Raw genomic sequence first — 23,254 nt, 5'->3', positions numbered from 1 at the left:
TCGACCTTTTGGGGAAAATTGGCCTAACCTCAGGGGTCAGATTTGACTGACCGGGGCTGCTCTGCAGTTGATTTTTTACTTTTATTTCCCCCCACTTATTTTTTTGCTGGCAAACTTTGCTTCAAGATGTGAGCACCAGAAAGCTAGCCCTAAGCATTATGGGTAACGGAATGAGCTTAAGTGGAACCCTACAGAGATGTAAAACATCGTCCAAAACAAAAAACGAAAACAGCTACTACAGAGGCTTCTGACTCCCGATTTGGTATCCTGAGTTTCGCCTTATGGGAAAAGCTACACTTTGTCTTCTCCACTTCACTCAGGCACATTTGTCAGAGGGAAGACAAACAGATGCTGGGGGGGGGGGGGGGGGGCGGGGCACAGGAAATGCCATTAATTACCAGCTGACAGGCCGCTAATGACACCACGGCGATCGGGCCGTAGGTGCGAGGCATGCCGCCCGTTCGCAACCGTGGATTCCTCTCTTTGCATCTCGGAGGCTACTTCAGCGAATCGGAGAATCTCCATATTGTTCCGCAGCCTCCAGGGTCAAAGGCCATAAAACGGCAAGAATGTTGGGGAATGCTTCTATATATTCTTTCATGTTCTTTACATCCACTAGGTTCTCTTTTTTAACATCAACTGCTTTTTTGTGGGGACGGCTTTGTTCCTCCCTCCGTTGCATTTTATTACTGGGGCTCAATCTGCCGTCAGGCGCGCCGCGGTTGTCGGGACGGGTTTCGGCACAAAGGTGTCTTTTAGACGGGGCCCTGCTCCGGCAGCAGGGCGACCTCGCAGGGACACGGGCCGCTGAAAGCATCAAAGGGCGCCCTTTCCGTCCGGGGTTGAAAAGGCACTTTGCGGCCAGCGCGGGCGCCCCCAAAAACGCTACAGCCCCCCTGTTCCGATGAAAGAGCGGGACCAGTAGCCCCCCAAAACGCCACAGCCCCCTGTTCCGATGAAAGAGCGGGACCAGTAACCCCGGAAAACGCCACAGCCCCCGCTCCGATGAAAGAGAGGGATCAGTGGTGATCCCCATGGAACATTCGCCATGGTCCCAGAGAGGAACAGGGCGGAGCTCCCGACACCTTCATGAAGGACACTCTACACATTCAATTCAATGCCCTCTTTGGCTTCAGCAGAGTGCATACAACTACAACTGTCTCAATGACATCAACGCTGATTGGATAATTTACAGCAGCTTCTGACTGGCGAACCAATCAATTATGGGTGGCAGGATAGTGGAATGTTAAACTCAGTGGTTGCAGGTTCGATTCTCAGGTGAGGTGCTGCCGTTGCACTATTAAACAAGGTACTCAACCTTGTTTCATAAATATCCAGCTGTATAAATGGATCTTGTGTACAAAAGGGCTGATAAATATAACTGTATATCCTATGAACCAAGCTTCATATATTATATCCAGCTATATAAATGTATTTTGCGTAAAAAAATGCCTGATAAATATAACTGTGGGTACTTTGAAAGGAGCCACACTGGGAGTGGACGTTACCTGCAGTCTGAGCGTAAACAGGAAGGTCTCGTCCGCCTCAGGCACGTCATCATCACGCACGGCGATGAAGATGGTCTTCGTGGTCTCCGAGGACAGGAGGAAGGCGGCTGCCGTCGTGGCCTCAAAGTCCCCCGTGTCTTCCCCCTCCAGCTACATCACCAAAACAAGGACGCATTTGTGAGACAAGGCCTTTTACCTGATACCACAGTTTTACCAAACTCAAACTTCTTCTGTTTGACTTATAGCCATCCCACCACTTTTCCACTCAAGAATAAGCCAAAAGCTTCCTTCATCCACATCTTTTTATTAAATATAAAGAAAGAAGACAGTCCAACAGAACACACACTCCAGTAAATCACTGCGTTCCACCGCTGGCTTGGTGTGATGTTCTGTGTAAGGACCCACACGCAGACCAGGGAAATCCAAAAAACGTTGTCTTTAATCAGTCCGAGGTTCGAAGCCAGGTAGTCAGAGAGGACGGTGCCGAATCGAGTTTCCAAAAGAATAGTGAAAAGACAGGCAAAAAATCAAAAACCAGGAGATCAGAACGGCGAAGGTACAAAGGGACAGGCAAAAGAGAAGTCAAGGCAAAGCGAAGGTCAAACCAGAAGCAAACAAAACCAAAAGGGGCAGGCAAACTCGAAGTCGGGCAAAGGGGTGTCGCAGGAATCTCGATAGACAAAGGCTTACTAACAATCGGCACAATGAATTCGATCAACGTTCTGACTCTGAGCTGGTGGAAAAGACTGACATTTATACACTGGGGAAGGTAACAATCAAGGAGGGGTTAAGTGAGTGAGGGAGGAGTAACAAACAACATCCAGGTGAAGAACATTAGGAAAACTAATTCAATGACAGGGGACTGACAAAACGCGGACTGGAATCACATAGACAACAATGATAATAGACGGCCTGGGTGAAGCAGGTAAACACGTGCAGAGAGAGAGAGGTGCAGTTAGAGCAAGAGACAGGTGCAGGCAATTGCAGAACTCAGCGTTAGAGCAGGCTAGAAAGAAAAGGGGCGGAGCTACAGCGCAGCATGGAAAAGGGGAGACTGGTTAATGTATTAGTATAGTGATCTAAACTATCAAAAACCCAAAACTAGTGTGTGTTAGTCCATTAGTAATATTCACATGTTAGTATATTAGTGAGGTTAGTACTTTACAATCTATAAATTAGTAGGGATTAGTAGAAATTAGTAAAACTAGAAATAAGCAGGAAGTAAAGCGAGACTGGAAAGAAGGGGGGAAACCACGAAAACCCGGAACCACCCGAATAGTGAAATCACACAAGTACAGGGGAGTGAAGCAGCTCAGGGAACACAGACACAGAGACAGTACTGGGGAGACAAGTGACCGGGAAATACAGACTACAACACTTGGTTAATTAGGCCACATTTAAAGCACTCGTGCAAGATGTGGCTATCATTAGCGATCACGGTAATGAAGGACAATTAGATTTTTAACAAGAGACAACCATCAAAGACGTCCTATTCTTGATTTTTTTTTAAAAGAGAGAAACTGCTCCAGCTGCCTGCAATCATCTATCGTGTGAAGCTGCTTCAGTACTTCGCCAGCTTCAAAATCAGGAAGCTCTGGCTAGAGCCGGCATGCTGCTTTACAGGGTGTGTGAGTGATTTATTAGCCAAAATAGCATCCTGGGAGAGTAGGGCTCACTTTAAGGGTGCGGAACCCCCCACCCCCCCGCCCCCGCCCCCGCCTCAGTGCCAGCGGACCCTGGCACATTTTCACACGGGTGGCACGCGCCCTCCCGCCACCCACCGTATCCCACAACAAAAAGAGAGAGACCGAACGCGGCACGCCATGTGCTGACGAAGGTAGGCTCGGCGTGCCGCGGGAAACGGAAGGCTGGCTCTGCTGAGGTGAGGCGGGGTGGGACGGGCGGGGGACTCCCGCGGCGCTAATCGTGCGCGGACCCCCCGGCTCGGCCGCGGCGGTAACAGCCGGCGATGGCCAGATGTTTGTTTGCGGAGACGCTTCCAGAAGCTACCGCGTAGACGGAGCTGAGTCAGAGCGCCAGATGCAGCTGGAGCGGGCCAGGCCGCTGAATCAGCTGCTGAGCAGAGAGCAGAGGTTCCCAGAACAACTGAAGGGAAAACTAGATCAAACTGAACTCTTCATCTACCTGTCACTTCTTTTTTCTATCTATCCTTCATTTAGCCAGGCCATTCAAGGGGGACCCGGCCAACACATTAAAGTTTCATGTTTCAGCTTTCAAACTAACACACAAGCAACACATTAGAAAACACTTATACTAAGTCATGGAATAATTCAGGGAACATAGTTTCCTACAATCTGCAATAATTACATTCTTTTAATACACTGTTATGAATAAGGGATTTAAAGTCACCCATGGATATTGGTACATTCAATTTCTATTTTTTTCCCCCAGCAAATTATTCCATGCTCAACGTGCATTCACTTTGAGGACCACACAAAACTATGAGACTATGCTTAAACAATAACTTGTAAATTCCTGTATGAATTATGACTTTTAACTTAATGTAGGAATATGAAACAACGGGCAGAAAATCAATATCTGTCATTCACTTTGATTTACAATCAAATGAAATGCCTTTTTCTTTCCAAAAAGATCTGTGAGATTATTTCGGTAAATGTGGAATTCGCCAAGCAGTGTGTTTAGACAACATAACACTGCTATTAATCAGGACATAAAGTTAGGTACAAATGTTGGCTGAATTCAGGAAACTCTCTTAGAAATCAGCTGCCCCAAAGTGACCACCGCCCGGTGCTCTTTGGCCCGGAAACCCACCAGGACCAGCGCGGTCACGTTGACCGGGTCTCCCGTCCTCTCCACCAGCAGCCGGACCACCGTGCGGCTGCTCTCGTCCACCACGAAGTGGGTCTCTCCCAGGAACCTCAGCTCGGCGTCGCCCCGGGCACTCGGGACAGATACGACCAGGAACAGCCCAGCTAGGGTGAGGACAGCTGGCATTCCTGGAGAGGACACAGGGGGCAGAGGGGGGGGGAAGAGACAATTTCAGGATGGAGGGAGAGAGGGAGAGATAAGGTGTGTTTCTCTTCACTGCACTAGGAAGAAAGAAAGAGAGCGCAGATTGGTTGTGACACAGCACCAGAGGAACCGTTTTTCATTTGTCAGCCAATTTAAGCTTCATCAAAACCTACCACTTTTCTCCGATAGGTCTGTGATGATAACATGAGTAAAACACATAACAACATTCCCTTTTGATATGACTGGTTTCAGAGTGGGAACCGTATCCTACTGCGTTGTCAAGGTGCAAAATAAAATGGAGGACTATCAGTTAAACCTTTAAGGTGTAATGTCACAAATATGTGATTATAATGTTCTTAACTGATCACTACTGGTCACTGAAACCAATGCAGTTCTAGAACACTGACTAAGAATTTTGAAAAAAACAAAAAACTGCTCTACAAAGGGTTAAGAGAGGATCCAAAGACACAATCAGTGTCAGGGTAATAATACAGTATAAGGCATCCAGAAGTCAGCAAGAGAAATAATCATATCAAAAAGCAATTCATACAAAGGAAAAATATCCCACACACAAGTTTACAGGCTCACCAAAATTAAATTTATTATTATTGCAGGTCTCTATCAGTTTGATTCAACCACCTTTTTCAACAAAGACCCACCCAAAGTTATCTTTGCAGCTAAAAGATTCACTGAAGGAAAATGAAGCAGTGTGAGGAATAGTTTTCCTTTTCAAGGAAATAACAATGACGGCTTTCCTTTAGCTTTAATGAACTCATGGTTCTCGTTGCTTTCCGTGTCAGGGTTAGTGGGTAAGGACCCAAGTGCAGAGCAAGAAAAAACACTGGAGGCTCAAAAGGTAAGTATTAAATAAAGACTTTACTTTCAAAAAAGGCAAACACAAACAGGGATCAAAAAAAGGCCACGATGGGCAAAACCACAAACTCAAAAATCCTGGCAACAGATAATACACCGAGGAATCCCAAAAACACTAGAAATAAAAGAACACGCAGAGGGCTCAAAAAACTCAAAGAGCAGGGAACTTGAGATACTCGAAATCCAGGGAACAGGGAATGCAACAGTAGGAACCCATACAGACTAAGGCAAACAAAGAACTTATATACACAAGAGGGCTAACAAGACACAGGAGAACACAATGCAGAATTAACCCAGAGAGGGATGGATAACGAGACACAGGTGAGTACAACGATTGAATAACGGGACTACAATAATAGAATAACGAGACAGAAATGCGTGGAATGTGAACACACAATAACCCATTACCGACCAATCAACACTGACCAGACAAGAAACGCAGGCAGACCAAAACTAAGGGATGCAAGACAGGACAAAAAGGACGGGGAGGCGGGAACCCGAGGAGGCACAACCGTGACATTCCGGCGATGGGAGAGCAGCGATGTTTCTCCCTGCTGAAGCGTCCATCTATGTCATCTGCGCTCGTCTATGTCATCTGACAGAGATTTTCAGAGCGGCTTTCCATCAGCCGCACTGCAGCGTTAACCGAAGACTCACGAGTTGTCATGGTTAGCAAAACAAATAAACAACCAGCCGAGAAGCAGATGGTTGCACCAGAAACATCTTGTTACGCTGCCTGTGACTACATGCATCTTTAAAAAACGCTATATTTGTTCCAAATTACACATTTCTAGAAACATTTACAAGCAAGCTGGAGCTGATGCAATTTTTCAAAAAGTAAACCGCCAGAAACTTGGAAATTAATGGGATACAACTTTCACATGTTCCATTCCACTACTTAATGTTTCCTTTTTTCAGAATTCTGCTGATGATGTAATTCTAAATGGATACATATTCTCATATCTTCACTATAGGTGGAGTTTCCTTTTTTTGTGTCAGGTTGCCTCTTGGTCAGTGTTGGCGGGGATGGTCTTTTGGGAGAGAGGGCCCCGGCTGGGGCCCGTGAGGAGGGCGGGGTGTGGGCTCCGAAAATCGGATTAGGAGCTGCTGAGGGAGAAAGAGCCGGACGGCAGAGCGGAGCGAAGCCTGTTATTTCCGCGGCCCCGCACCTCCACCGATGGGAACTTCCTGCTTCCCTGATGCAGATCGTAGATCCTACGAGCCGCAGGACGCTGGGGCTGAAAGCGGCCTTTTGTGTTGCCCCCCCCCCCCCCCCCCCCTCGCCCCCCGAAAGCCCTCCCAGGCCCAGCGCTGCGCACTGCTGCTTTAACAAGGCCGTAATCTCCCTGTTCAAAACCCGAAACGGCTGTATCGTGTTCCCAGGCGACTCGCTAACATTTCTTTTGACGCTGCAGGATTTGATTTAGCAGATTTAGCCACGTACCGTATTAACTGATAGCCGCGGCCTGAACCTCTGGCACTGAAGCTATGAGAGCTCCGATAGCGATATCACCTTATCGCCGAACCCTGGCTTGAGGCCCGCTCTAAAAACTGAAATGGTGACCGTGCCCAGACCTTTACCTCTTATCTGACCTTGTGGGTTCCCCCCCCACACCCCCGCCCCGTTGCTGCTTTCCACTGCGGAAGCCGCAGGGGGCTCCCGCTCTGCGACGTGACAGCCACGCCCGGTCAGGAGTCCCGATGGCTGTCTGTTCACGCCCCAGCGATCACACGCCGGGGATAAAGCTCGCCGCCCACCCCACCACCACCCTCCGCCCACCGGCCCTTGCTGGCAGAGAGGGGCTGGTCTCTCGCACAGTGGGAGGGTGAGGGGGGGGGGGGGGGGGGAGCGGAGGAGCAGAGGGGTACAGTACAGGACTGCATGGGAACACAGCAATGACAGTAGGGGCTACAGAAGAGTAGAGTATAAGTAGAAGAAGACTAATGTGGGAGTAGAGGGTGTAACTGCAGGAGAATGGGAGGGATGAACAGGGGTAGTAGAGTACAGGGGAACTGCAGGGAGTGTACAGAACCAAGGGACCCAGTACTCTCATTACAGAACACGGAGGTACGCAATCCCGGGTCACGGACAAGCGTGGGTGCGAGCACGCCCTACGCATGGAACATGCGGTATCACGGGCCGGGGGAGTCCCTACGCTGGTCTCTCCAGCAGCTCTGTAATCCTCCGTCCGCCCTGCGCTCTGTGCTCTGGCCACCTCTCAACCGCTCAGTGTAATTGCTACCCTGAGCAGGATAATAAGACACATTCAGAAGCTCCAGCGCCCTTGTCATCATCCTCCAGGGCTGTGACAGACAGTAAAAGGAAAGTCCTTGGGAAAATCACACTTGGCTATACGTGAGAAATTCTGAAAATATGGTCCCTGCTCTGTATGAAAAAGAGGTCTGACAAGTGCAAAAGCTCATTTCGCACTTTCCTTTCAGAATGTTGAAAGTTAACTCGGGGACTTACTGATCTCCAATCCAGAAACACAAATGGATATGTACAGTCAATCTGCTACCTCGGATTACCAATAAACCAGTGGTAATCAAAGTCTTTCGGCCACTTCTGCTTTCCAAAATGACGGGAGTGCAAATCAGTAAGAATTATAAGAGAACCAATCTTTATCTATCTGACTGTAGCTGTACTTCTGAATATACAGAAAAGTTTGGTCAAGAAGGAGGTGAATGGAACTTTTCCCCCTATATATATATATATAATTTTTTTCTTATAAAGCAAAGCATCTGCCGTAGTTTCCAGAAATTCTACCACAGCTGCATAAACATTGTTAATTAACTCCTTATAATTGTACATAATTAGCACATTATAAATACATATTAAATCACATTTCCTGGATAACATTATGCCAACCACTACACCTCAAGGATAAAGACCATATACTGTAAATTGTGTTATGAGGTTTGAATTCATTATTGCTAGTCGCCTGATTTTACAGCACTGGGACTATAACGAGGATTGTGTTTCATTTAAAAAAAGCCCTCTTGCTCATGATGGATTAAGTCCTGTGTTCTCTTTCATTAACTTCTGTGTTTCTTTCTGATTTGTTCCTTAATTAATGTCATCGAGAAAGCTTCAAAGGGATTACACACCACACATATGTTAGTTAGCAATTTATAAGTAACTGCAAAGGAGTAAAATTAAATCAAATCCAGCCTTACATTATACAAATAATGGAAAAAAACTACAAGAATATGACATTGGCCACAAGAGAGAGGGCCAACAAAGCGAGCGCCAATTACTGTAAGCCAAGCATTTTTTCCCTTAAAACATCTAGAATGAGAAGATGGTAAATGACAGGGACAGTCTATACATCTAAAGCTTCGTAGATCACCATGTTCAAACAGAGCACCGACACATACACGCATATACACGTTCTCCCATGCACCTAACATTGTTCTTTATGAGAGTTTGCTTCCAAACAGACAGTGAAGGCAAACTGGAGAGAGAAATCCGCTCCACAGCTCCTCTTGTTCAAAGGAAGTCCATTCAAACCTACAGTCTGCAAAACAGAGGCACAAGGAAAGCCAATTCACAGACTACCAATGTGTTCACACATACCTAGCGTACAGCTATTCACAGTGGTATTAATGCAAAGGCTCTATCAAGTTTCTCACTATTAGCACTTTATTACAGCCACTCAGAAAAAACCTGGTCTTCTGTATTTTGGATGTTTTACACTGTCCGACCATACAGGGACGATACATGATGAATAAGCCGTTGCCAGCCTATTACTCGCTTTTTATTGCGGTCATGCTTTTGTTATAAAACAGCTTCACGTAGGAGTGCTAATTCCTATCATGGAAAAACAAATTGAAAAAGACGTGAGCAACAAATCCGCCCACTGAACATGTTTTAATCCATTTAACTCTCTTTCCCACTCTACTGCTGGGCAGAAAGATGCAAAAAACATTTCCCGTTAAATGAAAGACTCGACTTGTAAAAATCGTCGGTCCATAAAAACCCTGAAAAAAGGAAGGAGGGCAAAAAAACACTTGTCCAACCCAGAACCTTGCTGTTGGCTTCAGAGGGCTGATATTAAGAGGATTTGGACGTTGCATCAGCCTAGCAATGCGCCGCCCTTTGTCCTGAGGGATCATCCGCTGCCAAATTTCAGATCAGGAGCCCGCAGTGGCACCAGCTAGCTGTCGGAGAGCTGGGCCAGGGCTAAGGCTTTTGGCCCACGGTGCCTCGACTTTGATAAGGGCCCAAAAAAAGGGTGAGAACCCTCGACCCTCCCCGTCAATCCCCCGCAGGAAGCTCACACACCATCACCGTGTTCCGTTCTTCTGAGACTGACACTTAGCGACCGGCCAAGTCTCAAGAGGGCCCACGATTTGGAAAGTGGACAGGACAGACTGTATGAAGATGACTGACTCCGTACACACTGCACACTGTAGAAAGAGCGGCTTTAAAGGACTGCCAATTAGTGGGAGCCAACTTGTTAGCCTGCCAATCAGGAACACCCTGCCCAATCGCAACAGGTGCATGAGAGAATGAAAATGCACTTGAACCAATGGGTTTCTTCAATGCTGCTGCTGTCTTTGAGTGAACATATAACACAGTTAATCCACGGAAAACAGGACAAAAAGAAATGTAGTAAAAGAAATGTTTGGCAATAGAAAATGGCTGCATGAGTTAAAATCTTGCCCCTTCAAATGCAACATTAATTTGTCTCGATGTAGCAGGTTGAGTGGCATTGATCTTGTCGTGTGAAATGCACTGTAAGTGTGAAAGAACCCCTCATTTCTTTCATTAACTTAGAGATGATAGCAACCCCCAACCCTAGCCCCCTTGCCCTGTCTCATCACGCAAGAACGAGCAAAGGGCGTGGCTGTCTGCTCTGTGGCTGGCGTTTATGACCCCCTGTGCTCAGCTAAATCCCAAATCTAGGGACCAAGTGCCCCCCACCCACTCCAAAACTGGCAAGCCAAGCAACACAAGGAGTCTTTTCCATTTTCGTTTTATTCAAGAGTATTGCAAATGATTGTCCCCTGCAAGAAGAGCCTCAAGGCTCCTGCCAGGAAAGTTCCTCAGGGCTGGCCATTGTACTTTATTGTAAGGGCATTTGAGCTCCTGACTACAGGAGCTGAACAGTTGAGAGTCACTAGAATGAAAATGGAAGTTCTTCATATTTTTATGGGGGATTTCATTAATGCAGAAACATCAAAACCATTTCTATTCTTGTGCTTCACAAGGTCAATGCATTAAGGAAGATGGTCAATCCAGTGCTGTGTTGACCCTGTCACCCCAGGCATGACTTAGCACGAGGTGTCACACGACAGCGTTGCCCCACGTAACCGAGACTCAGCCAATTACATCCGATCCTTCCCCCGGCAACGAGGCGGAGGGGTACGGTTACCTGTCTGAACCGCGGGTCAGCGCCCGCCTCTAGAGTTACTCCTGCTGCGAAAGGAGCAGCCTCATAATCTTGGCATCAATTATTCAGGGCGCGAGAGTTGGCGGCCGGAGAGGCCGGGGAAGGCCCGCGCCAGGCCGCTCGGTTCTCAAAGGGGTCGCGGGTGAAAACGGTCAGCCATCCGGGGCGCCGACCGTGTCCCGTCTCGCACAACAGCATCATCGACCGGTCAGCCCGTGAGAAATCGCGAGCCAAGAGTCAAATATAAACATGTCCGTAGCTATGGGCAACCATGGATCTGGGTGTTGTAGTGTAGATTTGTTAAGATATTTCGTATTACATTTTTTATTTTTTTCATTAAACAAAGGGGTTGGGGGATGCAGAGAGAAATTTATGGATTTAAGAGCAATTGAATTCAATCCCTACAGAAGGCACTGCAAGATCTTCCTGTAAAGATGTAAAGACTATAGACTAACAACCTGAAGGCACCCAATGCAACAACACAGCTTACATAACCAATGGAGACGAGGGGATTCTATTTTGATGAATTGCTTCACTGCTTCACTGGTCACAATACGTTAGCCAGTTCTTTTGGTTATAATGTAACCCGGTTAGCTCCAGCCAGCCCGAGCGATGAACCTGAGGTCGTCTCAGGCAGCCAGCGTTCACATGGACCTCCCGGCTCAGTGCAAACCCCGCGTGGTTGAGGGGCGGTTTCGTTCCTTTCGTCGCGATCATCAGATAGGGCGAGCTGGAGTCAGACAGATGCGGAGCGATGTGGAGTCATTGCACTGCGCACATCACAAGATGTTCGAGGATTGCATCTTCCAAGTGTATGTGTTTATCCATGGGAAATGTATGATTATGTGGGCACCGTGGTCCATATTTGCCGACCGCAAAAAGATAGCAAACACTGGAAAATACTTTAAGCAGTGCATTGACCGGGAAGTTCTACTGTAAAAGCTATATTTGAAACGTGCTCTGTTTCCCCATGCATGTCATAGCCATGTTCTTACTGTGTTCTACAATAGATTTTGATTGGGAATTGTCCTATATAATTTGGAATTTGAATTCAAATGTGTTTTAGCTGTTTCGACTCAAAAAAGAACTCACTTGCCTGGAACAAAACTATGAAACGGAATGCAAGGGAAACTGTTATAATATCCTGCAGATATCTCCCCTCCAAATGAACTCCTCAGCATACTCTGAAACAGGACTGGCTTTTCTGTGATGACATCACAGATCATATACACACACTGGACACTCAACTCCCACATTCCCTCTGCTTCTTCTGGGTTTTTGGTGCTACAGTATATTACAGAACAGAATGCCTAATGCTATGTCCTCATTCACAACCCTTAATGAAGTTCAGTTTGGTTGACCGAAGCCTGCAAAAGCAGTACGAGATTTTAGAGTCATGAATAGGATTGGGTACCTGATAGCACTATGGCACCGGTTCCCATACGAGCAGTACCTACAGGAGTGAATTGCAATACAGATTTCGATGCATAATTTTGTTTCAGTCTTTACTAAAGTTACACCCGCTCTGTCAACTCCTTAGCAAGCTAGCTAATGTTAAACTTTGAACAAATGCCAAAAAACGAAACTGTCTAAAGTGTGGCTCTATTTTGCCCAAAAGGATTCAAACAATAGGATGTGCCTTTGCAATAAAAATATGTTCTTTATTGTTGTTGTTTACTCATTATTTTGAAGAAGGTAGACTACCGGTTCAAGTCTCAACATTATTGTAGCATGGGTATTATCAAAATCTAAATGATACCCATCCCTAGTCATGAAACAATATTATATGGGGTTTGCATGTGAAATGATAGATAATCCAGAAATATATTTTCAGAAATATACATAAGTTTCCTGCAAAGATTATACAACTGTAAAAGCTATAGTTTTTTAAAATATTTTTGGCAATTTGGAAGTTAGCAAACAAGCTAGCTTCCATACAAAACAAAGATGGCGACCATTCTTATAGGTCCATTTGCCTGTGATTCCGACTATCCTGCAGTTGGCTACTTTCAAGTTGTTATTGGCGAATGAAGCGAAACATCTAATGGGGAGAATTATTGATTGTGCTACTGGAGCATGTGTGATGATGTATTTGGAAAAAGAAGGAGAAACGCAAAACAATACAAGTTTGTGTGGATGAGTGAAGCTGTCTGTGAATTCTCTCTGTTTACATGAGGTCAGAAGGTACAGAAATGAATGTTCTTAAGGGCTGAGTGTCTGTGGTCATTGAGGTTATTTCTGTATGAAACCCTGATAAGTGCCAAACTCTTGGTGCTGTATAGGCATGGGGCATGTCCCACTGAGCCGTAACTTGGCAGATGGCATACCTGCCATCCCAATGGTTTCTCATCCTCGAAATGTCCTGACAACAGTGTATCTAAAGCAAAAAAGATTCAATTCTATAAGCCACCCAAAAGCTCATGGCTTCCAGTGTTCATTAGATAAAACAGGCAGCTGCATTTACCCGCAATGCACAGGGCTGAATATACAATATTAATGAGGATCTGGACACACCCATTTCCCATCCAACTGTGTCCTTGAAGTGCATCCATTTATGCTCACTAATGTATTAGTGCATAGTGGTCATTAAGCTCTCAGTTGACTACCCCATCACACCTTGCTTTTTGTAATATGTCGTACAATAGCCTGCACTTATTACAAACGGCACACATCAGAAAAGCAGACCGCAAGACCAATCATCTGCTCCGGGTCCCAGGACGACGGAATTGAGCATAACCCTGCCATTTCAGTATAGAGAGGAACCACTAATAGCACGGTCGCTGGGCTGCCTACGCAGAAGACGCCTATGCTTGATTTTCTGGAAACTGCCGCGATAATTTTTATTAGGTACGCATCCAAATCTTCTCCTGATTTTTCTTACTTTTTTCATTATGTGTGAAAACAGACCTCTGAAGCTGCTCCCCACCTTGTGGACTCAGCTGCGTGTAGCGATGTGTATTGCAAACGGGGGTGCTATGGTTTTACCCAATAGGCTTGCATAGTGGGCAGTACACATGCAGCTTGTGTTGGGAGCCAAGATACAGGATTTTACATCAAGTACAGTGCCCTGAAATAAGGGGAGGAGAGACATGTTTCCCATACAGTGTTGTGGGGGTTTCCGAAGATGTCGAATATGGCACGGTCAAAACCACATAATTACAATGCACATGCAGTTTCTCCTGCCCTATTTTTAGACCTGAAAAGATGTTTATAGAAACACGCTGAGCACTCAAAAGTTAAATGACTTTAATAAGCAAGCATGGTTACAGTGTGCATCATTAAATCCGAAAAAAAATTCTAAAAACTGAAGCTTGTCACTGACTAGACGTAAATTGAAAAACCTATTTCTATTTATTTTGTGCGGTGAAAACAGTAAACTACACAGTAGCGTACAACATAAAAAAGAGTGTTTTTGGAAATGAAGAACCTCATGTGTTCTTGGGATCGGCAGAAAACTCAGTTTCAATTTTTTTAAAAAGCAGAGGCTGAGAGAAAGCTCTCCAAGCCAAGGATGTAAGCGAAGCATTATATTGTCAGATGGCACTTTCAACCGAGCAGCTACCCTCCTGGGAAGTGGAACGGCACCAATCAAATGGAGATTTGCCATGGAAATACATGTTTAAAAATGCCTTATCGAGCTATTGTCCAATGGCTGTTGTCTGCCGTTTTCATGTTGTGCCAACTGAATCTCACATCCTTTCAATGAAAAACACAATGATCTTTCTCTTACCAAAAAAAAGAGAAAGAAGGCTGCAGTAAACAGGACGGCTCCATTGAATTTCAGATGGTGAATGCACTCAAGGCCAGCACTCTCTCTGGACTGATTAGCCAGTACGGTGACAATGGCTGAGCCCGTCAGAAATGCACTTCCAGGGGATTATACAAGGACGGGCTCTCAACAACACCAAGTCGGCAGGAACAAATTATAAACCTTATTACCTCATTGCATGTAACCAATTTGGGGCCAGTTGAAATGCTAATTGGCTTTCAAAAAAGAAAGGGGATGAGGGACAAGGGAGATTTTGTGATTCGCAGACCAACACACAATTTTTTTCTTCTTTTTTTTGGTGGGGGGGGGGGGGGTTCTTCTGTTCTGTTCTTTCTTTCTCTTAACATTGTTTTTCCCTCTTTTCTTTTCCTCCCTTCTCTGGCCTTTTTCATGCAGAACTCTACCCTCCTACCCGAGCGAATCAAACTCCCATTCAGACAGATAGTCCCCCTCCCTCCTCCCTTTAACGTAAAAAAAAGAAAAGCAATGTGGGAAATTCCTCCCTAAACCCTCTCCTATTGGCCGCCTTTGGCGGACTGGGAACAGATGGCAGGATTGAGGACGGCGCAAATCCCCGATCAAGTGCAGCCACAGCGATTCGGCAGCAGAGCTGGACGCGGCCTTTCCAGTAACTCTCTGGAAATGAAGTAGATCTCGCTCATGGGAAAGCTCACTCAGGCCCAGTTCATTCCTCTGCCTCTTCAGCGCTGCCTCTTCATGCAAAACCCCGGATCGCCCTGCGGGTCCCCTGCTCCCTTGCGGACAGAGCGGCTGTCAGGCACGATTCTGCATGTTTGCTGATGTGTTTAATCAAGAGAAATGAGGCTTTTTCCCAAACAAAGGTTTCTAGTCCCCTCCCTGATAAATCCTATCAAGGAAAGTGTTACTTTGAACCAACGTTGATTTATTAAAATCAGTGCAGCGACATAAACACATCTAGAACAGGGCAACGCACTGCATGCATTCCATGTGCTACAGTCAGTAGCGGGTATGTAAATTATTTGAACTAGGCAAACCTCCGGGATTACTCGACTGACTCCATACTTCTATGGGACAGCAACTGCACATACAAAACACTTAAGATCCCATTATTGATTATGGACTCAGTGTCACACTGGTAAAAAAGAGCTTGGGTTTTTTTTTTTTTTTGACTGCAAGAAATTCAACTGAAAATGAAACCAGTGATTGCTCAAGTTGAGTGTTCATATTCATATCATGTTTATCTGCTGGAGGTAAGGCACTTCCACTTCCGCACCAACGACTTTGCTTCAGTCGAGTGCACAATGATCGCGAGTTCAGGAGAGTTCAAAGTTCAGTTTTACAAGAGTTCAAAGTTCAACACAACGGTCACTGACAAATGCATAGATGTCAGTTCGACTAAATTTTTTCAATCTTGGAGACCAAATGAGTGTTAACTGAAAGACAAAGCCATACTTTGTATTACATTTTTATGTCTTTATAGCACAGTTAGTGTAATGTGCTATAGCTAGCATAATACACCAATGAGGTTTGTAAACATTACTACCATGTTATGCAAACTAAGATGGAAATTGGCTCAATGTTAGCAAACATAATTGTGCACTTGCACCTGCTGAGTTTAACTAAACACACACACACACACACACACACACACACACACACACACATCCCAGGCCAGGCAAAACAAATTGTTGTACAGAATCATAGTAAGCATTAAGGACACATGCATGCAAAAAACATTTTGGATCCATGTTTTAAGTTTGAGCTCATATAACATGGTAACACCTTGCCACAGAAATTCACAATAAGAGCAATGATGGGGGAAAGAGCATGAATGCAGAAGCTGACAAAAAACATTTGTCTGTGTACAAGGCCTTAATTATACCTGCCAGATAGCGTTAAATTTGTGCAAAGGTCTAAAAGCAATGATGAGACTAATGTTTTACTATTGAATAGGGTATGTAATTTCATCATTTGCATCACCCTCTTGCCACACACCAAGATGCACTGTTGTATTTTCTTTCAAATACCAGACAAACACAACCACATGCATGAATCTAAATTAGCAGTGATTTGTCAGCCTACAAATAAATACACAAGAGTTTTTTTAGAGAAGGGCAAGAAAAAGTGCGAGAAAAAAGTGAAAATATTGCATTGTCCGACTGAAAATAAAGAGCATCATGTTATGAAGATTATCCTTATCAGAAAAAAAAACTCAACTCAACATGAACTCCACAAATACATTTCTTGATTTACATTTTTTTGCTAAAACGTCAATGAACAGGAAAAAAACTTCTCATAAAATCCGCCCATAGAAGACATGACTTCATCGTGATGGAACACCACGCTGGCAGTGGAAGAGAAAAAAAGAAAAAAAAAAAAAAAAACGGTATTAAAGTCGGGTGAAGAAAGCATGAGAATAAATAAGGGGACAGGCGCGGGATAATGGGGCTACCTCGGAGCCGTTGATGGGGGTACAGCGTCCGGCCGCATTCGGCTGTAGCTGACTGGCGGCTCTTTCACGCAGGCTGTCTCCATCAAAGCTGACAAAGACACTGATCAGCGGTGACTAATGGGGGGAGGGGGGACCCCCCGCCATCCGGGAAACAGGCCGTGACCCCGCTCCCCCCACCCCCAACTGAAGGGTGAGGTACAAGCCGTTTCCAAGCAAAGCGCCATAAATTTGAGAAAACAAGGGAACATAACAGGTTGCATCCGCATTTTAACAGGAGTTCAGTGAAAGATTGCTGCTCTACAGTTAGAAAGAGCTACGCCATCTATGGTAGTGGTCACAGGGTTAGCAAACAGGTTCCCCAACACTGACCACAGTAAAGGTTGCGTGGAGCAGTTAAACACTGATTGCTATAGCTTTCTGTGTGTGCTATTCCGTCATTGAGAGGATGATGATTTGAATGAAATTATTTTATTAAAGATTGTTCCCATATGCTACATTTATTGATCAATTTATACTTGTTTTGTGTAAACTGTTTTATTTTTTGTTTTTCTTCAAATTGCCAATTTCTCAAGTTAAAATATTCCGTTTGAAATATACATTTGTGATCTTCTGCGTACAGTAAGCTACGTGGTTGTCAAAATTACAAGCAGCTCCATTTCTCAACAAAGAAATGGCTTGTTAGCAGAGCTTCAGGACTTTCATGTGAATGTATAGACGCTTCATTCGCCACAGGGCAACTGCCAGAGTCTCTTTGAAGTTGTGGTGAAGAAGCCGGGGGAGTTCAAAGGTCAAGTTCAATGCCCTGGGGAATTAGACGTAGGTGTTCCGAGCTGTTCAAAACAACATTTCCTATCCTAACTCAAGACCTTTCAAAGTTAAATTTTATCTTACGAAAGTAGAGGAAGACATTTATTTTTGTGTTTCCCGGAGGTTCGCAGTCGTATGAACCATCTGACCCAGGGATACAGGCAGGCATTTCCAAAGTTCCATGACAACTGTGGCGGCTCGTCAGGCAAAAACAAAAAAATAGCCCTCAGAGCCATTGGACATCTCGAAGAATGAAGAATGTCCCACCGCTTTCCCAATGATCTTTTCCAAAGTAAACGGCCACTAAAATTTCAACCAACCATCCTACGCACCAGCACCCATAAAAAACATGCTGAGCTATCAAAATACAGTACAGCTCTCAGAAACTAAAAAAGAAAGCTACCAAGGACAGACTGACAGTGGTTAATGAAGAGAATGGTTCTTGGTCCGATTTTAAAAAGCCAAGGCCGAGTTGTTGGAACACTGGTCCCTGTTAAGTTTTTCCAAGACTGGTAAGGAGACATTGGAAAAGTAAAATAACGGTCACTCAGGAGGCACAGGGGATGTTCACACAAACGTGCATGACTCAGCTTTGACATGGTACCACTCGTGTTTGTTTGTCTTCGTTTACTTTTGGGAACTGCGAAACCAGACACCCGACAATTACTTAACTACGACACTACAAGAAGGCAAGCATTACTTCTTTGATAGCTTAAGCGTAACACTGGTTCTTCTTCTTTATATGTCAAACTAACATGTTTTGCATTGGTACAATTTGTTGAAAAACTGGTTACCTTTGAACAAACATCTGTGAAGGATGAAAAAATGGGTGTCGAACTACAAACTGAAGACTTAAAAAATTACTACCGCAAAAACAATCCATAAGCAAGAAGATGAAGAGGCTGGATACTTGTTTCTATGGTCTATAACACCCTAGGATGTGAGGTACATGTCTGCAGTATATGTATTAAGATGCAATTTATATTCATTTTATTCCATATAAATTCTGTGTTAAAACCCAGAATAATAGGTTTTGCTGTCATGAACTGGGATAAGGTTCTATCCATTATATTGTGAGATCCCCAATATCTTTACTCTCCTACCTCTGACTAACCAACTTACCAAAATGCAAACTGCATATCTTAACAAAACTTTTGAGTCCGCTGCTTCTCCAAAGTTCCTAAACAGATCAAATATCCTCCAAACATGACAAAACACACACTTGTTCAGCTCTGACTCAGCCACTTACACATCACTACGCTGTTTACAAATGTGGTCACAGACAATTAAATCAATCAATCAGAATGCTAAAAAGGCTCGCTAAAACAGATGTCAGTTACAAAAGGAGCGCATTCCATTCACGCCAACCGATTAGAATAAAAAAAAAGGACCGCCCCGTCGCTGCCACAGCGAGCGCGCGTTCGGGCGGTATGGACGGCGGCCGAGACCGTTCGCAGAGGGGGTAGAGCTTCTTCGTTCCTGCACGTTCACTCGACTCTGGGCGCTAACCTTAAGTCGCGTCGCCCACGGTGTCATTATGCCACGCCAGGGTCCGCGTCTTTGTGCGCGGCTCCCGGGGGCATTCTGGTTTCGGCTCCTCACACGGCCACTTTGTTTTAGGGGAGGCCCCCGAAGGGGTGGGAAAGGGCCCCGGAGAAGAGAACCCCGCTATTTACGCTCACAAGGTGGGGAAACACAGCCCTTGACTGGAACTAATGGGAATAAGAGCTCAAGACCCACAGCTCACTTTTCCCACACCTCCACACAGGCATCATGCAAAAAAAAAACTGAAAACACTGACCTTTCACATTTAACCCTTTGAAGCGTAGGTTTTCTGGAATGTTTTTTCTTCGAAATTCTAAGTCAGTATTCTAGAACTACATTGCAGAAGTGATTGTTACATCAGCATTAGAATGTTCAGTTAAGAACAATCTAATTACATATTAAAGGGTTAAAAATAAAATAACACAAGCTTTTTGATACAACAATAATGGTGACTATGGTCATGGTGATGAAGAATGGGGTTCATAGCAGAACAGTTAAATCTGCTAATCGGGCTTTAAAGGTAGATGCCTCCAGCCCTCAGTCCGTCCCATCACAATGCTTTACTTGTATCTGATGGCAATTTCCTTCTAAATCCATACAGTCCTTTAACAACACTCCCTTTAAGACATGCTAACACATGTATATCATTAAACATTTAACACCGCCTGCTTCTGTATTCCATGTTGGAGTTGTGTGTGTGGAGACCAAGGTGCTTGGCAGAAGAGGGTTAGGGTGTGTGACACATCTGACATGGTCCACAGAAGAGCTAGAGATGAACAAAGCTCCAATTTTAATGATTCCTTTTAAACATAATTAAATCAACGCTCTTGACATATGGGGGAGGCAGCTGCTGCCTGATTCTTCCTATTCTGCACTGTGCAGACACTATTTAATGAAACACAAAATGGAGGGGGGGGGGGAGGAAGGGCGGGGGCACAGCTTTTAGATCCACGGCATCTAACAGAAAGGGCCAGGGGGGTGTACTGCTTCACACCCCACCCCACCCACACACACACACACACACACTTAAATAAAGAACCCAGTTACCCATCACTGAAAAAAACTTTTCAGTCCTTTTACGGTACTGGTATGGCTACATTTGTTTTTCAGCGTGTGTGTGTGTGTGTGTGCGATTATTAATTTGGCGCCCCCTTCTTACCACCCTGATTCCGCGCCATCCTTTGTCCGTGCCCACACCTGCTGATCTTCCATCACCCTTTCACAACCAGGCCCGTTTATCACTCTGACATCAATCACAGCCCTGCCCCTTTGAGGAATGCTTAAGCACTTTACCCCTGTACCAATGGGCATAATGTTTATTGCCCTCTCCCTTTGTTTCGGGTGATGTTAACCGGACGCTCGAGGGAGGAACTAGGGGGGCTGTGTAACAGTTTTCGAGCCATAAATTATGTTGGTAAGAAAGCAGAGGGCAATGCTGGCGCTGATGATGAAATAAACAACACTTACCTCAGATGCACACACACACACACAAAAAAAACATTACGCATTGGAGAACCAAGCATAACCAAGCATGCACTTCAAAAACAACGATCTGTAACTACTCATCTAAGCCCCCTAAAGACCTGGCTGAGGTTTTTTTCACATCAGATATTTTCCTCATTTAACTGGGTTTTCCGAGTCCACTTTTTGGTATTTGTGCACTTATACACTTTATTGCTGTCATTTTCATTGCAGATGTTCCGATTCGTATTCCAGAGGGTAAGCTAATAAGAGTGATAGGAAGAAACTCCCAATGCATTTTTTATCAAAATGCCCTGTGAACCTCAATGATAGCTAGGATACAATGTAAACAGATGCGCAGTTTTTCAATCGATTCCCACATCATTCCATCTCAATATAAATTGCGCGTAAATCATTGTGAACCAAGATTAGCAATGACCTCAGTGAAAGATTAGTCAACACGGCCTTTTAAAGTTTGTCTCGGCTCATGCCCACCATGTGTGGCGGTTCCCCGCGGATTGCTGTTTCATTTCAATGGCAGAGGGAGGAAACGCACAAAGCGCAGTGTCCACAGTGAATGTCCTGAAAGTAACCATGGAAGCATTTGTCCTGCTTGTCAATGGGTTCCCCAGCTATTCGCTCAATCATTGCACTGTATCAATATTTAGGCTTTTCAAATTTATTTGCCGCACTGAGGGAAATTGTTGGCATTATGCAAAAAGAAATTAGTAGTTACTCATCGCCGTTAATTGTCTTTATACAATGCGCGTCAATCTCTCGCCGTGCGCCGTTCAAAGATTCTAATGAAAACAAAAACGACTTACTCCTCATAAATTGTACACTTTACATACGCATAATTTGTCTAATTGACAGAGTCAATAAAATATTACCAGAAAAAAAGGATCACAATTTCATACCGAATTGCACGTGTAACTGAAGTCGCTATTGCCAACGGTGAAACGCGGCTTTTAGTGTTCGGAAAACGTGGGACCGTTATAGTGATTCACATGCATAAGCCACAAACTAACGGGGGAAGAATTAAACTTAGCAGAATTAGTTCACGTCCGTGTTTAAATGAAATGTACGAAGCATAGGCCTACATCTCGCCTGCTACCCAGAAAAAGGTTATTTGGTTCTCCATAAGACACCTGTTTATAATGCCATACTACAATATCAATTGGCTGACTTACCTGACGCCTTGCTTTGGTTACCAACCCAGGATAAATAAAGTGGTTGTCCCGGCTATCGAAGATATCATCGATGGATCTTTTAACCAAAAATATTTTTATAGCCCACACTTTCTGTCAGAAGATTGTCTTGGCTGACAAACACATTCTTTCAAAGCCCAGTTTGGGTACTCGCATTCTCGGTCCCGATGCCTTGTGTGCCCCGCTCAGTTTTCCTCCGTTTATACTGAGGAAAAAACACGTCACGCACGGGACACGCTGCGGGTGAAGTAACTGGCAACTGTATTCCTTTTATTTGGATGAACTCGTTCTGCCCTTCGTGACCCAGCCGTTTATCACTTCAAATGAATGAAATGCTTTCTGGACAGCGGATCTGCGTTGTAGCCTATACGGCTAGGTTGCTTTCGAGAGAAACTACAGTAGCTCCTCAACTCTGGTTCCCTATTGCATGGGCAAGATGCGCTAATCGCATTTGGAGCTTGACAGTCTGGGGGCCGAGCGAACAGCTCCACCCAGCGAACCATTTTTCTCACCCCTTTATTTAGGAAAGGAAAAACGAAATTAGTTCTCTAAAAATGACCCGAGGTGCACCCCGATCAAAAAATATTCAATAGATTATATCAATAATGTGTTTTAGTTGGAAATTGGTTAAAACGCATCACAAATTGCATCTCAAATGTTCCTTTTTTAAAAGACAAAATTACATTGCATTTTAAATAACCAATTTCAGATAAACTACTACATTTTAACTAGCCTACTTGTTTATCTTTATGTAGCCTACTGTACGTTTGCGTGTGTTGTTCCGCTGCTTAAATCATTTCATGGCATTGTTTGTCTCAGTGTTTGTTTGTTTTTTCTTTGCCTCTTGGAAAATGAAAAAATAAAAAACGTTTTATTTTATTTCTCAGACTTTTAGATTATCAGCCTAGTGTTAACTGATATTTTGAACCAGACATTGTTACTCAGTTTCAAAGTCGCTAAACTTCCTCAAATGAGGAAAATCCTTAATAATGTACAAAACTGCAATATGAATAATAACAAGTTGTGTGTGTGCGTGTGTGTGTGTGTGTGTGTGTGCTTGCGTTTCGTTAGCTTGCCCTAACAGCAGTGTGGGAAGTGGCAGGCATTCAACTATTTATTTACCGTTTCACCGTTATTTCACTTTACAAACTGCACGCCCAATCAATCTTCTTCCGAATAAAGACTGCTTGCTTTGAAACAGATCACTTTAGAAATACTTAGTGTAACCACTGGAGAATACATTATGCGAGTGACTTATG

The 23,254-nt window shown here is 44.5% G+C and overlaps 1 protein-coding gene across 4 annotated transcripts in view; it reads right to left on the bottom strand.

Annotated features, from left to right (window-relative positions):
* adgrv1 (adhesion G protein-coupled receptor V1) overlaps positions 1-22,398 on the bottom strand; it is a 156,902-nt gene extending 134,504 nt beyond the window's left edge. For all 4 annotated transcript variants that reach the window (XM_035379888.1, XM_035379889.1, XM_035379890.1 and 1 more), the window contains exons 1-3: positions 21,978-22,398; positions 4,302-4,486; positions 1,509-1,658 (exon numbers count right to left, since the gene is read on the bottom strand). In XM_035379888.1, coding sequence (XP_035235779.1) covers positions 1,509-1,658; positions 4,302-4,484 — 333 coding nt within the window. In that variant the 5' untranslated portion in view covers positions 4,485-4,486; positions 21,978-22,398. The remainder of the gene's footprint in view (positions 1-1,508; positions 1,659-4,301; positions 4,487-21,977) is intronic.
* Positions 22,399-23,254: the final 856 nt, after the last annotated feature.

Source organism: Anguilla anguilla, chromosome 10, assembly GCF_013347855.1.
Source record: "Anguilla anguilla isolate fAngAng1 chromosome 10, fAngAng1.pri, whole genome shotgun sequence".
Classification (NCBI taxonomy): Eukaryota; Metazoa; Chordata; class Actinopteri; order Anguilliformes; family Anguillidae; genus Anguilla; species Anguilla anguilla.
The sequence above is the reverse complement of the archived record's forward strand: the minus strand, read 5'-3'. Positions and strand labels throughout refer to the sequence as shown.